Consider the following 14,952-nt stretch of genomic DNA (forward strand, 5'->3'; position numbering starts at 1 on the left):
TCAGTGGAGCAGGAGGTAGGTGGACATCAGGGATGGAGCAGAGGGGGAAGTTTGTGGGAGGCTTGGAACAGAGGTATCAGGTCAGACACAGGGCCATGGGGGAGTCACAGCCCGGGTGTGTGTGTGTGCGTGCGTGTGTGTGTGTGTGTGTATGTGTGTGTGTGTGTGTGTGTGTGTGTGTGTGTGTTGGGACTGTTGTCTGCTACACACCTGGCCAGTGGTGAGTCAGTTATGGTGTGAGACTGGGCCGGTGCCCTCGTCACACTCCTCATGGCTCTGTTAACCTTTAAAACAAAAGGCCTTGACGTGCACAGGCTCCTGCTAACCCGCCTTGAATGTCAAGTATTCTTCTCACTCCCATCCACGGCTCATTTTATAAAGAGTGGAGGAAATCTCTGGGTAAACCTTTCATTAACTCCCACTGTGAATTGTGAAAGCGTTTTTGTCTTTATGTGATAAAAATACATTATGAAACTTACAGTATAGTAAAAGCTTTCACGATTTTTTCGCAATCTACAATTTGTTGTTAATTACCTTTAAATGGGAAATCTAGATTGGTTCATCTATTTTCTGAGTTTTAAATTAATGATAGTAGGGATGCACCGAAGGTTCAGCCACCAAATGTATTCGGCTGAATAATAGCAAAAAAAAGCATTCGGTATTCAGACGAATGTGTGAAGACTGAATGTTTACCACCGAATAGTAGACGTTTTTTTTTAATGACGTGATCAAACAGTGCAAGCAACCCATGCTGTTCTGTGAATGCTGTTCTAATGAATTAATTAATTTTCAGTTATTGTGCTTAGTTGGTATTCGGTTGTTAAGTCGTGACGTGTTTCCGGGTCCAAAGTTGGCTGAGGCGCTGTCTTCGAAATGCCGCAATAATAATAATAATTAATTATATTTATATAGCGCTTTTCCGAGGCTCAAATACCCTGACAATATGGGGGAAACGGGAAAGGGCTGTGTCCCTTGTTGTATGAATAGATCTGAGTCTAAAAAATGATTAAACTGTCATTCTACCGCTGTAGTACTCTGGTACTCTGGTGCAGAGAATTTCTGGTTTGGACCCGGAAATTGCAAAACGTCACGTTTGACGTCAGACTTAACAACCGGATAGCCTAATGTCTGCTGGAATGTTCAATAAACGTGTTCAATAAAAGTACTTTTTTTATCACCATTCTTTTCTTTGAAAAGCATGAATAAAAAGCAAAATTAATTTAATTTATGCAAAGGTAAAAAAATTGGCAAAATAAATATAAACACTGCCGGTATGCATTCGGTATTCGGCGTTCGGCCAAGTGTTTCCTGAAATTCGCTTCGGCTTCGGCCGAGAATTTTCATTTTGGTGCATCCCTAATATATAGCCATTGATACATGAAGAATATACCCTTTAAATACCTCATGGGTTTAGTGCATCAGAACCCAATAAGCTTGTTTTACTTACATCCATAGCTCCATCTATGATTTTGAGAGTTGTTGAAGAATGACGTGTGAGAGAGAGAAGGGTGTGTGTGTTTGTGTGTCATGTCCACTCGAAACTAGCTGCTGTTGTAAGATCCACTGAACCTTCTCCTACCTCACAGACAGGCCCTACAGGCCTGGCCACACAATGAACACATCCTTAGAGATGGCCTGTGTTTACAGCGGGGTTGTCAGGGACTCCTCTGGACTGAGGCAATAAGGAAAGGGATTATTTGCTTTGGCTGCAGAGGAGGGCCCTAATCAGATCATTGTGACATCTGAGTACAGTGTTTGTCCTTTTCGCCACCCAATACTCTCCCTCCCTCCTTATTCTCTACTCACCTCTCCCTCCCTCCTGTGTTTCTCAGATTGTTAAAGAGGTGGAAAGTGTGTGTGGGGGGGGTGTGTGTGTGTGTGTCTGTGTGTGTAAGACAGAGAGTAAGAGTCTACGTGCATGAATGAGTGATTGTGTTGGTCACTGGCAGCTAAAAATAGCTTGGTATTATCCAATACTCAAGAATGTCATACACCCATTGTATTTACTGTATCCTCCTGTGACTGAACATAAGGGTGGGAGTTCTTCCCCTGGTTTGTATTTGTGTGTGGAAACATTTAAAACAAAACAAAAAAGCATTAGTTCTTGCTGAAATCTCCCTTTGTTTTTGAAAAACCCTAACCCTACTCTCAATATACAGTACAGTATGTGGGAAGAGAGAGGGTGAGATACTGTAGATCACTCCGATTTGTGGAATTGGATTTCCATGGCAGATTGCCACATCACCAGTCTTATCTGATTGTGAAAGGCTGTTATTGTAATGAAACGCCAATGGAGAGGAGCCAGGAAAGGTGAAGATGATACGGCACAAGCCATTCATGGCACAATCCAGCTCTTTATTTCTCTCGGTTTTCCATGCTCTATCACTCCAGGAAGTGCTGGGGCATGCGAGGGGTGGATGTGGGCCGGACGATCGCAGGAGGAGTGAAGGAATCTCTCTGATAACTGATGGACCTCCACTGTGCATTGTGCTCTGGAAGAACTCCCTGATTGCGATAGCAGACCTGCATATAGAGGCCTCGCTGTAGTAGTTTATCTACTGTACTAAAGCAGTGAGTGTCTTGTCTGGCAACATTTTTGTACCTGTTGATTACAGTACGAGGGTCTTTTAGATATATCTCAAATAGTTTACACTCGCAAGTACAGTTTGCTGACTTGATTTAGTAGGGCACAGCTTACATTTATGAAATGGCTATGGTTGAGGTGTATTATTTGATCACAAATACTGATATCTCTCTGACAGAGGCTGAAAACCTAACCTTGTAAAAGTAAAGGGGCACATAGTAGTAAGATCTCTGGAGCGCTGACTCCTATGCATGGCCACCCTCTGCCTCACTCTATGAGCCATGTTGTACGCTACAGTGCCCTTCTCTGGTTGCCTTGGGTACTGCAGCCCTGTATGGGACAATATTGGGCACAAAGGCACCCTTCCTTCCTCCCTCCCTTCCCTGCTTGAGGTGACCAGTGATCTGTGAGAAATTGAATTTGTAAAGGAACCATCATTTCCACTAGTTTTAAAACCGTAAACCTCCTGTATCATTTAGTCCATTGGATTGGTTTTCATATCAGAGTATCACTCTGGTTGCATTAATTACAACTCAATTCATGATAAGCTAAACATTCTAAACTCTAAACGTTCCTCTTTAGTCTGACTCTAAAAATAACCACTCTTGAGGATCCATGAGAATTGTTGAGCATGAGAGTTTTCTGACTGTGGCCAAATGTCATCCAGGATTGTGGTGTGAGCACAGTTGGTTTTTAAAAGTTATCCAATACATTTTTTGCATTCTACTTTAGATTAAATGAAGAGATTAGTGGTTACATTTAATGGAAACTAACCCTTATGGTTTGAATTATGGTTTGGACTGAGAGAGTGGCATCTTTCATACAGAGCATGTCAATAATACTGTGGTTTTACCTAGACAGCAATGCTGGATATGGCCCCAAGTCATGCAAACACTTCTCATAAGTCTCAGTTATTTTGTTCCTTTATTAAACATAGGTATAAAAGGGTCTCTAATTGTGGTTTTAGATGATACAGTGCATCTATATGTATTAGGTCAGCTAAGTTGTGTTTATTTGAAAAGGTCACGTTAACTGTGGTGCTCCGTTGGGGCTCTGCGTGGCCCTGTTCAGAGGCAGGGAGATGTCACGTGTGCGGTCCCTCACAGTCTTTAGGAAGCTCATGATGCCTGAGCCACCTGTACCCCTCTCCTCCAGCGCTGTGGGGGCACGGCTGACAGTCTCCTGCTCTGAGCTCTGGCCTTGGCTGCGGAGCTGGCGTGCGCGCGCAGCAGGCACAGTGATATAGCGGCTGACTACGTTGATGTGGTAGCTGCGCAGGGCCAACAGCTTGGTCACGCAGCACTGGAAGGCTTGGGTCAGGGGCTCATTGGCCTGATCCAGGACGAAGCTTCGGAGAGAGGGCCGCAGAGAGATGTCCTGGATCAGACGCTTGTGTGCAGGGGGCATGTAGCTCCTCATACGAGTCAGAAAGGCACCTGTGCAGGTAATTCACATTATCACTCTAATAACACTCTAATTATTATTTCTTGTAACTGTGTAATACCAGTTTAATGCATTTCTGACTGCACACATTTAGGACATTCTAGAAGGGTACTATTTTTCTACAATGGCTCCTACCCTGACCTGTGGGCTTTTCTTACCACTCTTGGCCTCATGTGTGACTCCCAGCAGCTCGTCAAAGCAGTGCAGCAGACTGCTCTGGGCAGCACTCCCACCAGAATATTCCATAGGCTCTGCCTGGACCCCCTCATATACCAACCCCTTTGGCATGGAAGGGTTGTCTCTCCATCTGAACCACACACACATTTACACACTATACAGTCTGAAAACAGTCTGAACACATGTCATCATTGTGTGTTAGACACACACCAAAAAAACATTTGTGTTTTCTCGAAGGTGTTCAATACCCACCCTGACAGATAGATCCTCATGATGCCATAAAATACTGATGGCTCCACATACTCTGGAACACAAAAACATGTATTTTATGAGATGCAGAGGAACAGGACTGAACATCAGTGTAGTGAGACATAGAGTATGATATGGTTATGCCAGTACCGTGCATCAGTTTGAGTGCTTCTGTCATGCCTTGCATGGCCTGGCTGATGTTCTCTAGTGCTCTGGTCACCGTCTCAACATCGCCGTGCTGGACCCCATTGACCACCAGAGGAATACTCTGAAACATGTGTTTCTCTGTCACTTTAAGGCATCATTAAGCCTACACTATTACTTGTATTTCTCAAAAAGACCTTCCTTCACCTTAATCCCCGGAACTGCAGCCAGCTCAACTAGCAGGGTGACCATGAAGAACCCGTGCACACTGTCTCCACCAGGAAGTGTGACAAGAAGTTCCAAGTTCCTTGGAGAGTAATTCAAACAACCCTGTTACCACAGTCATGATGACAACTGGAAATTAGTCAAAGCATAAAAACATCTGGAGATTTCCAGTGTGCATAAATAGGATGTCAACTGTCTCAAAGAGCTGTTGGACTACTGGAATGTGTTCAATCTATGACATTCCCACACAAACAGGTTAGTTGGAGTCAATTTTTTAATATAATATTTAAAGAAGATACTTACTCCATGTCAAATGGTCTGATGGTCAGATGAGGAGATGAACATGAAAAGCAAACATGACAGATTAACTTAAAAAGAAAGAAAATTATATAACAGATAGTCAGCCCTGATTACACTTGTGTGCCGGCCCTCTCACCCCTCTGGATCCCTCTTCCTCCAATTAGCTAGCACTGCGTCTGCATGGGTGAGGATGGGAGGAAGTCCCAGGCGCTGAGACACCTCCCAGTATGGAATGGCCAGATTACAAGGCAGCATCTGATGAGAGATTAGAGATCGCATCAGGGACTTGCTATTTTCCTGATGATAGCAGCAGGGCATAATGTGATGACTGAGGTTAATCAGTTACTACACGCATAAAGATAATCACTGTAGGCCTACATTAGCTCCTAATGTGGATGCTCTAACCACAACAATTATAAAGATTTTTTTGTCCAGCTATCATCAATTTTGCCTCACCTATCTCAAACATGAAGGTGCCAAAGTGGCTTGATATTTTGACCTTTGAAGTTCTGTAAAATTCAAAAAACAAACAAAAAAACAATAACATTTCCCTGCATTGATTGAGCGCTACTTTGCAGTAAGCAAGTTTTCAAGAACAAAGGTGAAATAATTACTGTCTGTCTGCAACACTCAACATTCATAAATCAATGTGACCTTGACTGTGTCCTTCTCCCCCTCCTGCCACACATAGCCCATGGTCATCACACTCAAGGCCAAGTGGGCCAGACGGAGCTCTCTGTGGCTCTCCAGGAACTGGGTGTTCAGCAAGGGCATCTGGGAAAGGAAGGGAAGAACTGAGCCACAATGGCACACTCAGATGACACCATATCATGCAACTCACAATACAGAATAGGCTCACAATTATGCTTCTTACACTTCCCACACAAAGTGTTTGAACATTTCAATCAGTCTATGTATTTACTGTAAGGCGTTCAATGACTTATCAATATGATCGATTCAGAATTATCTCATGTCAAATCATCTGTCACAAGGTTCATCAGCAGCATCATCATTTACTGTCACCAAAAGCTGCTGATTAAGATCATTTCTAACAAACTGTATACATGTATCTACTGTCTATTTTCTCACAACAACCTAAGGTGGAAGAATACCCCCATACAATCACTTCTCACTTCTCACTGTTTGACTGCATGGATTGTTTCTACAGTACCTTAAGAATGCGAGACCGTAGCATATGAGAGTAGATGAGATCTGTGATATGCTGGGCAATGTCCATCCAGGGCTGGTAGTATTTTGACAACTCTGTCTTTAGGGTATGGAGTGATGGCTTCAGTACATGTTACATGGTCCCACACAAAACACTTGTATTTAATCAAAGGGTGCTCTCTACTGGTTTGCCTTTTCAGGATAGGCACAGGAAAATAGGTATTTGAATTTCAAACAAAGAGTCATTTTGAAAAGTGCATCAAATCAAATGCAATGTAATTAATCGCCATACGTCAGGTTAACGTGCTAAATGTCACTTACAGAGCAAACATAAATGATGGCAATGTTCCATCAACCCTGTCTGGAGTCCAGATCATGCCCCAACAGCACGTTGTACTCTTTGTACTTACTCTTTGTAAATTGTCTGTATGATTTAACTATAGAAACACAATTCTCTGGCAAAACCTTGTTTCCCCATACAAGGAAAAGTGCTGTCACAGCGCATAAATAAAGCCTGCATTAGTTCAGGTGGGACACTTTCAGTTGAATGGTGATGGACAGCTGATTAAGATGTGTACACAACATGTTCACATGTTCAGTGACAAGGCTAACGCAGCTGGTCATGCAACACTCCACCATGGTTAAACAGTGTGACACCACTGGCTATGAGAGGAATACTGTTGGTCGTCACACTCAACGCCCCAGGCTCAACCCGCTCGATCACTCTGTATTTAACCTACCTACTATGCAGAGCGGAGCCATCCAATTATGCCAAACTTAAATGTATTACCATTTAACCATTAAACAATGATTAAACCGATGTAAGTGTCCTGACTGAACTAAGCAAGCCACAACAACTTTACATTACTTTAGATACATCTGCCTAAACTAGCATATACATACTTTTGATTAAAATACTGGAGATTAGAGACCTTACTGTCATGTTGAGGGTCTATCATTTATCATTATTGACACTCTTTGCAAATAAAATGGGTAACCCATGAGATAAGGACTTAATACATACCAGGGGTGCAGGGAGTATGAAGCCAAACTCCTCAGAGACATGGTAGGGGTCCAGAGAGAAAGGCTTCTGAGAGTCTGTGATTATAGTGGCCATGGAGGCTTAAAGAGGAGCCCTTTGTGTCCAGTGATTGTCTGACAGTTTTAATGATCTGGTTTGAGAGTGTGTGAGAGTCCACACTCCAAACTGTGTGGACCCCAGCACAGAGTTCACTTGTAAACCATTGTCAACAAAACTGTGCTTTCACAACAGATGTGGATACAGGGGATAGTGGTGGATACAGCGGGGATAGTGGTGGCCTAGTGGATAATGAGTTGGACTGATAATCATGAGTTCAAATCCCACCTGGGAACACCACCACTAGTGTGCCTTTGAGTAAGGCATTTCGCCCTAAATGACTCCAGGGAGACTGCCCCTGTAATCTGTAATTGTAAATCGCTTTGGATAAAAGTGTCTAAATGGTTAAAATGTAACAGCAATGCAGTAGCCTCATCTAGTGGAATGGACAATACATTGCAAGGGTTTGATCACATGACTCATTCAACCTCATTTACAACACACTGTATGGACAACTTGTGCCTAGATGGATTACCAAATCTCTGTAATTACCTGCTGTATGCTCTAACCATTGCCTTTTAATCAATGAATTAAAAAAGTGTGTGTTTGTCTTAGGATGGGTGTCTTGTCATTTCAGATCAATGTGTAACCAAAAACATCAACACCAATGTACTATAGAAGTCTAATCAAACCTTCCTAAAGGGGTTACTGTTCATCAGTTTGTTCGCTAATTAAACTCTGATGAGACTGAAATATTATGGTCATAATAGGAGTGCATTGTGGGGGGTGTTCTAGCATTGACAAGATGTGTGCAGCAATCTATCCAGTGGCGGCTGGTGGTGATACTGAGTGGGGGGGCTAATAAATCCATTAGGCCTAGGGTCTACACAGCCTGTGTAGCAGATTACAACAACGACTACACTTCCTACGCCGCCTTAGAGTTCATGGTGTTGACCCAAAATTTATGCTACTTTTCTACCAGTCTGTCTTAGAGAGTCTCATCAGATACGGCATTACATCTTGGTTTGGTAACCTATCTGTAAAACTAAGGTCCAAACTGGTCCGACTGATACAGACTGCATGGAAGATCATAGGGGTGAAAGACCACTCATCCCTGCAGTCTATTTTTGAACAGGCTACTCTCAGACAGGCTAATAGAATTCTCATGAATCCCTCCCATGTCCTACATGCAGAGTATGAACTGCTGCCCTCTGGGAGGAGGTTCAGAGTCCCTCGCGCTAGATTAAATAGATTTAAAAATTCTTTTATTCCCGTTTCTGTTAAACTTTTAAACTGCACCAGATGAATGTAACTTATCTTGCTATCATTTTATTTCCACTCTTGTTTTAATCAGGTCCGCCTTCTGTTTGTGTGCTAATATCCTGTATTGTCTGTTGCTCTTTGTTGGCTGCTGTGGGGTGTAAGCCCAATACAAATTTCCCAGTGATGGGACAATAAAGTGACTCTTGACTCTTGACTCTTGACTTGTCTATACCAGGGGTGGGCAATTCACATGAGAAACCGGGACTATTGTGGAGGGCCGGACCAGTAGGCTGAACTTAATTCTGCTCAATATTACTTTTATTGTTTTTATAAAAAGCAGTAAATGATATGGTTTTGACTAGCTGCTACTAGTAAGAATACATGTTACGATAAGGCTATGAAAATGTGGACTAGGTCAAATATAGAAGAGCAAGAAGACTCATTTAAACACAGGGAAGTAAATGCAGCTATAGTTTTGACCTTTTGCAACATCAGTTTGTGCCTATTATTTATTAACATTACATACATACAACATTACGAGTCACAGTGTAGTATTTCTACCTTTTATTCTGAAACTTTTTTTCTGACTTTTATTCTGAAACTTTTTTTTTCTGACTTTTATTCTGAAACTTTTTTCAGACTTTTATTCAGAAACTTTTATTTTCTGACTTTTATTCAGAAACTTTTTTTTTTTACCAAGCATTTCGCTTCTCCATACACAACATACCTGGAGCGACCCGGGACAGTAGGAGGAGTTACGTGTCATAAGAGCACTTCACTTGGACACTACTTAATTTCCAATCATAGTGGCGGTATGATATATGGCAGATATACTGTATATCAGTGGAGGCTGGTGACTTCCAGAATTGAGGAGGCCAAATTATTTTCCGCTTGCTCGCTTCACTCGCGATGGAATGTTCCCTGTTCTTATAGAAGAATATTAAATTGACTTGTAATAAAACGAAATCGACTACATTAAAAATACATTTAAACTGTTCAATAAATCCTAAATCTTGTCTACCTATTCGATGTATAAATCGCGCCAGAATCTCGCCGACTTCCGAGGTCATTTTAAGCAAATTTGGCCAAATGAGCTATTATTTTCAGGGATAATAGCCATGGGTGTTCTAGACGTGTCCTGCAAAGGACAAGTTGATAGGACACTCGTAGCCACTATGGCGAGTGTTTCTTTGACTGAATTTGACCTACATTTCGTTGTTTGGTACCTGTACTGTAGCAATGACAATAAAGACCATTCATTCATTCATTCATTCATTCATTCATTCATTCATTCATTCATTCATTCATTGAAGTGACTGGCGAATTCTCAAAATGGCTTCATGTGATTGGACGAACAAAATGTCAATCTTTCAGCCCTGGACTCAATGCATGGTGAGGCCAGGCCTCCTCTGCCCACCCATTTTCAGTGATTTGGCCAATCACATATTGCCATGAAAAAAATTGCATTACATTGACTTCTATGAGAAACCACTTTCCTGGGGAGGCCTGGCCTCCCTCAATACAAACGGATAGGGATTCTGGCCTGTAGGTGCTTTACAATTGCAATATTGGGTTTTAGCCATGGAAAACTTCAGATTTATGAACGAAACGGAAATAATATTAATATATGTTTTTTGTTAAATAAATAAATAAAATAAATACAATTATTGCTTTTTTAAATCTCTCTCTCTTCTCTCAAATTATTGGGGAGGCCAGGCCTCCTCCACCTCTATGGAGGAGCCTCCACTGCTGCATATATATACACACCTATATATACAGTATATAGGCTATGTATACATACAGGTGGAAAGGCTTTTTTAAAGGCATTTTTAACGAACTCCCAGCAGAGTCAAAACACGAAATTCTGTGATTACTACCTTTTCCAGTTGAACATAAACTAAACTATTTAAATGCTGCTATTGTTTGCGAAAGATACTTACATCCCACCATTTTTTTTCAGAGGATGCAAAGTTATAATGTAGCGTAGGCTATGGAGATGTTGTAGTTGATCCCAAAGTCTGTTCAAACCCAGGCAGCGAGATCAGCAGGAAAACACAACTAGATCTTCTATAATTCTAACTGGATAGTACTTTGTTTCCAATCATAGTTAGCTAGATTACTTACTTAGCTAGCTTACCTTTACTTCAAATGTACATTTTGTGATATAAACGCAGTGCACACACACCGACAATGCATGTCTAGCATAGGCACACAGCACATCGCCATAATAGCGTTTTTTTGTTATGCTTGTTGTAAATATAAGTTATATGATGCATTGAAATGACATTAAACTAAGATAATAAGATGGTTATCATAATTTTTCTAATCTTTATTAATAAGTTATTACAGAAACAGTAAGTGACATTTTCAGAGCGAAATCTGTTGTGGTATTTAAAAATGGCGGTTAAGGGTGAACTCTGAACATGGCAGTGGAGGCTCCTCCATAGAGGTGGAGGAGGCCTGGCCTCCCCAATAATTTGAGAGAAGAGAGAGAGATTTTAAAAAGCAATAATTATATTTTTTATCAGACACACAACATACAATTCAGAACAATACTTCATCCATTTCTAATATTTATCCTGCAGAACAGCACTCATACTCGCGTGTGGCGGAAAAAGGTACTACACGGAGGCCAGGCCTCCTGTCGGAAAGTGGTTTCTCATAGAAGTCAATGTAATGCAATTTTTTTCATGGCAATATGTGATTGGCCAAATCACTGAAAATGGGTGGGAACAGGAGGCCTGGCCTCCGTGTAGTACCTTTTTCCGCCACACGCGTATGAGTGCTGTTCTGCAGGATAAATATTAGAAATGGATGATGTATTGTTCTGAATTGTATGTTGTGTGTCTGATTGACATAGTGTTTGAGTACTTTTGACATGTCATTGATTGTATGTAGTATGTTGTGGTGAATGTTGTGAGCCTGAGCAGAAGGAATAATAGCTGCTGCAGGCGGACCAGAGATTCATGCCAATTGTTTTGTTTATTTGATGACCCATTGTGCAGGCAATAAAAGCTGCTTCATCCACCATCCTGAGAGTGTCCCAATCCCTTCAGTACCGCCAAACACAAATTAATAATTTTTAACAAAGACAGATAAGAAGAACAGGGAACATTCCATCGCGAGTGAAGCGAGCAAGCGGAAAAAAAATTGGCCTCCTCAATTCTGGAAGTCACCAGCCTCCACTGGAACATGTTGTGACGATTTCCATTGACCAATCAACGGTCTGCAGCGTCACACGTCACACATAGCCTGGCAAAAAGTACCTCTCGCTACCCCTCTGAAACGAGAACTAAAACGTCCCGGCTCGGTTGGCAGTGGAGAAAGCAAAACACACCGGGCTCATGCGGTACAGCATGGGTCGGCACGGTAGTGGAAAAGCGCCATAACATAGTCACGCACGCACATACGTAAATTGAAAATAAAATTGTCGCCTTCAAAATAAAAGCAATGCAATTGTACTGGATGTTTTTTGGACCTCACACAGGGCCGGCCAGGGACAGCCATAGGGCCGCATGCGGGGCGGGGGGCGTCCTAGCGATTCCCACCCGAGTTGGGGTAGACCACGCCAACTTCTGGAATATGTAGGGGTGTTTTTGTTTTGTTTTTCTCATTGAATAGGCGCGCGTTCCAACTTCCAGGGCCCACAGGGCAATGAGAGCCGCGCCCGGCGGCCCCCACCCCCCCCAAGCGCAGGAACAGCACGCTGTGGTCCGAGACGCTGGACGTCAGCCAGAAGGGAACCTTCTCCACCAAGGAGATCAAGAGGCAGGAGGCCATATTTGAGCTGTCTCGCGAAGAAAAGGACTTGATTGAGGATCTCGAACTCGCACGCAAGGCGTACCACCACCCCATGCTGAAGCTGTCCATCATGTCGGAGGAGGAGCTGAGCCAGATCTTCGGGGAGCTGGACGCCTACATCCCGCTGCACGAGGACCTGCTGGCCCAGCTGGGCCGGGCCACGCGCCCTGACGGGACCGTGGGGGAGGTCGGGCAGATCGTAGTCAGCTGGCTCCCAGGGCTGAATGCGTACAGGGAGTACTGCAGTAACCAGCTTGCGGCCAAGGCTCTGCTGGACAAGAAGAAGCAGGACCGCCGGGTGCAGGACTTCCTGCAGCGCTGTCTGGAGTCGCCCTTCAGCAGGAAGTTGGACCTCTGGAGCTTCCTGGACATCCCGCGCTCCCGCCTGGTCAAGTACCCGCTTCTGCTGAAGGAGATCCTCAGACACACGCCGGCCGACCACCCAGACACCCTCCTCCTGGAGCAGGCGATCAGCATCATCCAGGGCGTGCTGTCAGACATCAACAGCAGGAAGGGGGAGTCTGAGTGCCGCTTCTACTCCGCCCAGCTGGAGTACCTGGAGGAGAGGCAGAGGCACCCCCGCATCCCACAATGCAACAGTCTGCTCTGCCACGGAGAGCTCCGGAACAAGAGCGGCACGAAGCTACACATTTTCCTGTTCAACGAGGTTCTGGTGATGACACGGCCGATGACCAGGAACGAGCGGCAGGTCTTCCAGGTGTACCGCCAGCCCATCGCGGTCCAGGAGCTGGTCCTGGACGACCTGCAGGACGGGGACGTCAGGATGGGGGGGGCCTTCAGAGGGGCCTTCAGCAACGCAGACAAAGCCAAGAACATCTTCCGGGTGCGTTTCCAGGACCCGTCCCAGGGTCAGTCTCACACCCTCCAGGGGAACGACGTCTTCCACAAGCAGCAGTGGCTCAACTGCCTCCGCTCAGCTATCTCCGTCCTCCAGCCCGACCCCCCCTCCCCCCCAGCCTCCCCCACCGCCTCCTCCCCCGCCTCCCCCTCTGACGACCACCCCCGCCGATCCTCCTCCGGCATTGTGCACATGGAGGAGGTGGACGAGAACACGCCCACCCGTGGGGACGAGACCCCAAGCACCCCCAAACTCCTGCTAGAGATAGAAGAGGAACAAGAGCAGAGCGGTTCTGTTACCAGCCTGGTCAACCCTGGTGAGGACCTCATGCCTATAATTTAAATTGTAGTTTTAAAATGCAGTCTTGTATTGAAAATGTAAACCTTGGTGCATGGCATCATTGAAATATTGGCATCATTGAAATATAGGTGAAATTGGCTCAAATCACATACTGTTTTTCTTGTTACCAAGCAATTCAAGAAACAAATACTGTTATATATCTAATTCATTGGTGTAGGTTTATTATTAATGGCTTTTAAAATACTTTATGTAGTTTTTAAGATTTCTGAGAGGGGGAAAGGATATGTTTGTTGTCAAATATCTTTGTCTTTAGAGACAAAAATCAGTTGTATTTACCCTATGTTTCGATTATGTTTCTTTCAGACTTTTCAGAGCAGAGCGGTTCTGTCACCAGCCTGGTCCACCCTGGTGAGGACCTCAAGAGTTCTGCAGTGGTTGACGCCAGCCTGCTTCTGTCTAGTGAGGAGGTCATGTCTTCTGTAGCCAGCCTGCTTCTGTCTGGTGAGGAGGTCAAGCCTTCTGTAGCCAGCCTGCTTCTGTCTGGTGAGGAGATCATGCCTTCTGTAGCCAGCCTGCTTCTGTCTGGTGAGGAGGTCATGCCTTCTGAAGCCAGCCTTCTTCAGCCTGGCCCAGACCTGAAGCCAGCAGTGACTGACACCAGCCTGGTCAACTCAAACCAGGACCTCAAGCCTGACAAACCTGTAAGCAGTGCTCCTACTGTCCCTCTCTGATACACTGTTGTACTGTTATTCTCATTTTAGATCTGTATTATCTTTATTAATACTTTATTCATTTATTTTACAACCAGTCACTGGAATGTCCAGTTCATACCAGCCTGGTCCACCCTGGTGAGGACCTCAAGCCTTCTGCAGTGGTTGACGCCAGCCTGCTTCTGTCTGGTGAGGAGGCCATGCCTTCTGTAGCCAGCCTGCTTCTGTCTGGTGAGGAGGTCAAGCCTTCTGTAGCCAGCCTGCTTCTGTCTGGTGAGGAGGTCATGCCTTCTGAAGCCAGCCTTCTTCAGCCTGGCCCAGACCTGAAGCCAGCAGTGACTGACACAAGCCTGGTCAACTCAAACCAGGACCTCAAGCCTGACAAACCTGTAAGCAGTGCTCCTACTGTCCCTCTCTGATACACTGCTGTACTGTTATTCTCATTTTAGATCTGTATTATCTTTATTAATACATTATTCATTTATTTTACAACCAGTAACTGGTATGTCCAATTCATAGCTGTTCTGTAAAGGTTTTTTCTGTATTGTCTTTCTAAGGTCATGGCCACCCTAAAGCCTACAATGATAGACACTAGCCTTCTCCAGGCAAGTGAGGATATCAAGTCCAATGCATTCCTCAGCCTGCTTCAGCC

At 44.1% G+C, this 14,952-nt stretch overlaps 1 protein-coding gene across 1 annotated transcript; it reads right to left on the bottom strand.

Moving 5' to 3' along the window:
- Window positions 1–3,500: 3,500 nt before the first annotated feature.
- ido1 (indoleamine 2,3-dioxygenase 1) lies at window positions 3,501–7,472 on the bottom strand. Its single transcript, XM_080533068.1, has 10 exons — window positions 7,314–7,472; window positions 6,294–6,389; window positions 5,777–5,896; window positions 5,259–5,377; window positions 5,126–5,140; window positions 4,805–4,904; window positions 4,604–4,721; window positions 4,457–4,508; window positions 4,186–4,334; window positions 3,501–4,020 (listed from the first exon to the last, which is right to left on the bottom strand). Exons 1-10 carry the CDS (start codon window positions 7,404–7,406, stop codon window positions 3,608–3,610), a joined length of 1,275 nt encoding a protein of 424 aa, XP_080389194.1. The 5' UTR covers window positions 7,407–7,472; the 3' UTR covers window positions 3,501–3,607.
- Window positions 7,473–14,952: the final 7,480 nt, after the last annotated feature.

This window comes from Nansenia antarctica (genome assembly GCF_963989245.1).
Source record: "Nansenia antarctica genome assembly, chromosome: 5".
NCBI lineage: Eukaryota > Metazoa > Chordata > Actinopteri > Argentiniformes > Microstomatidae > Nansenia > Nansenia antarctica.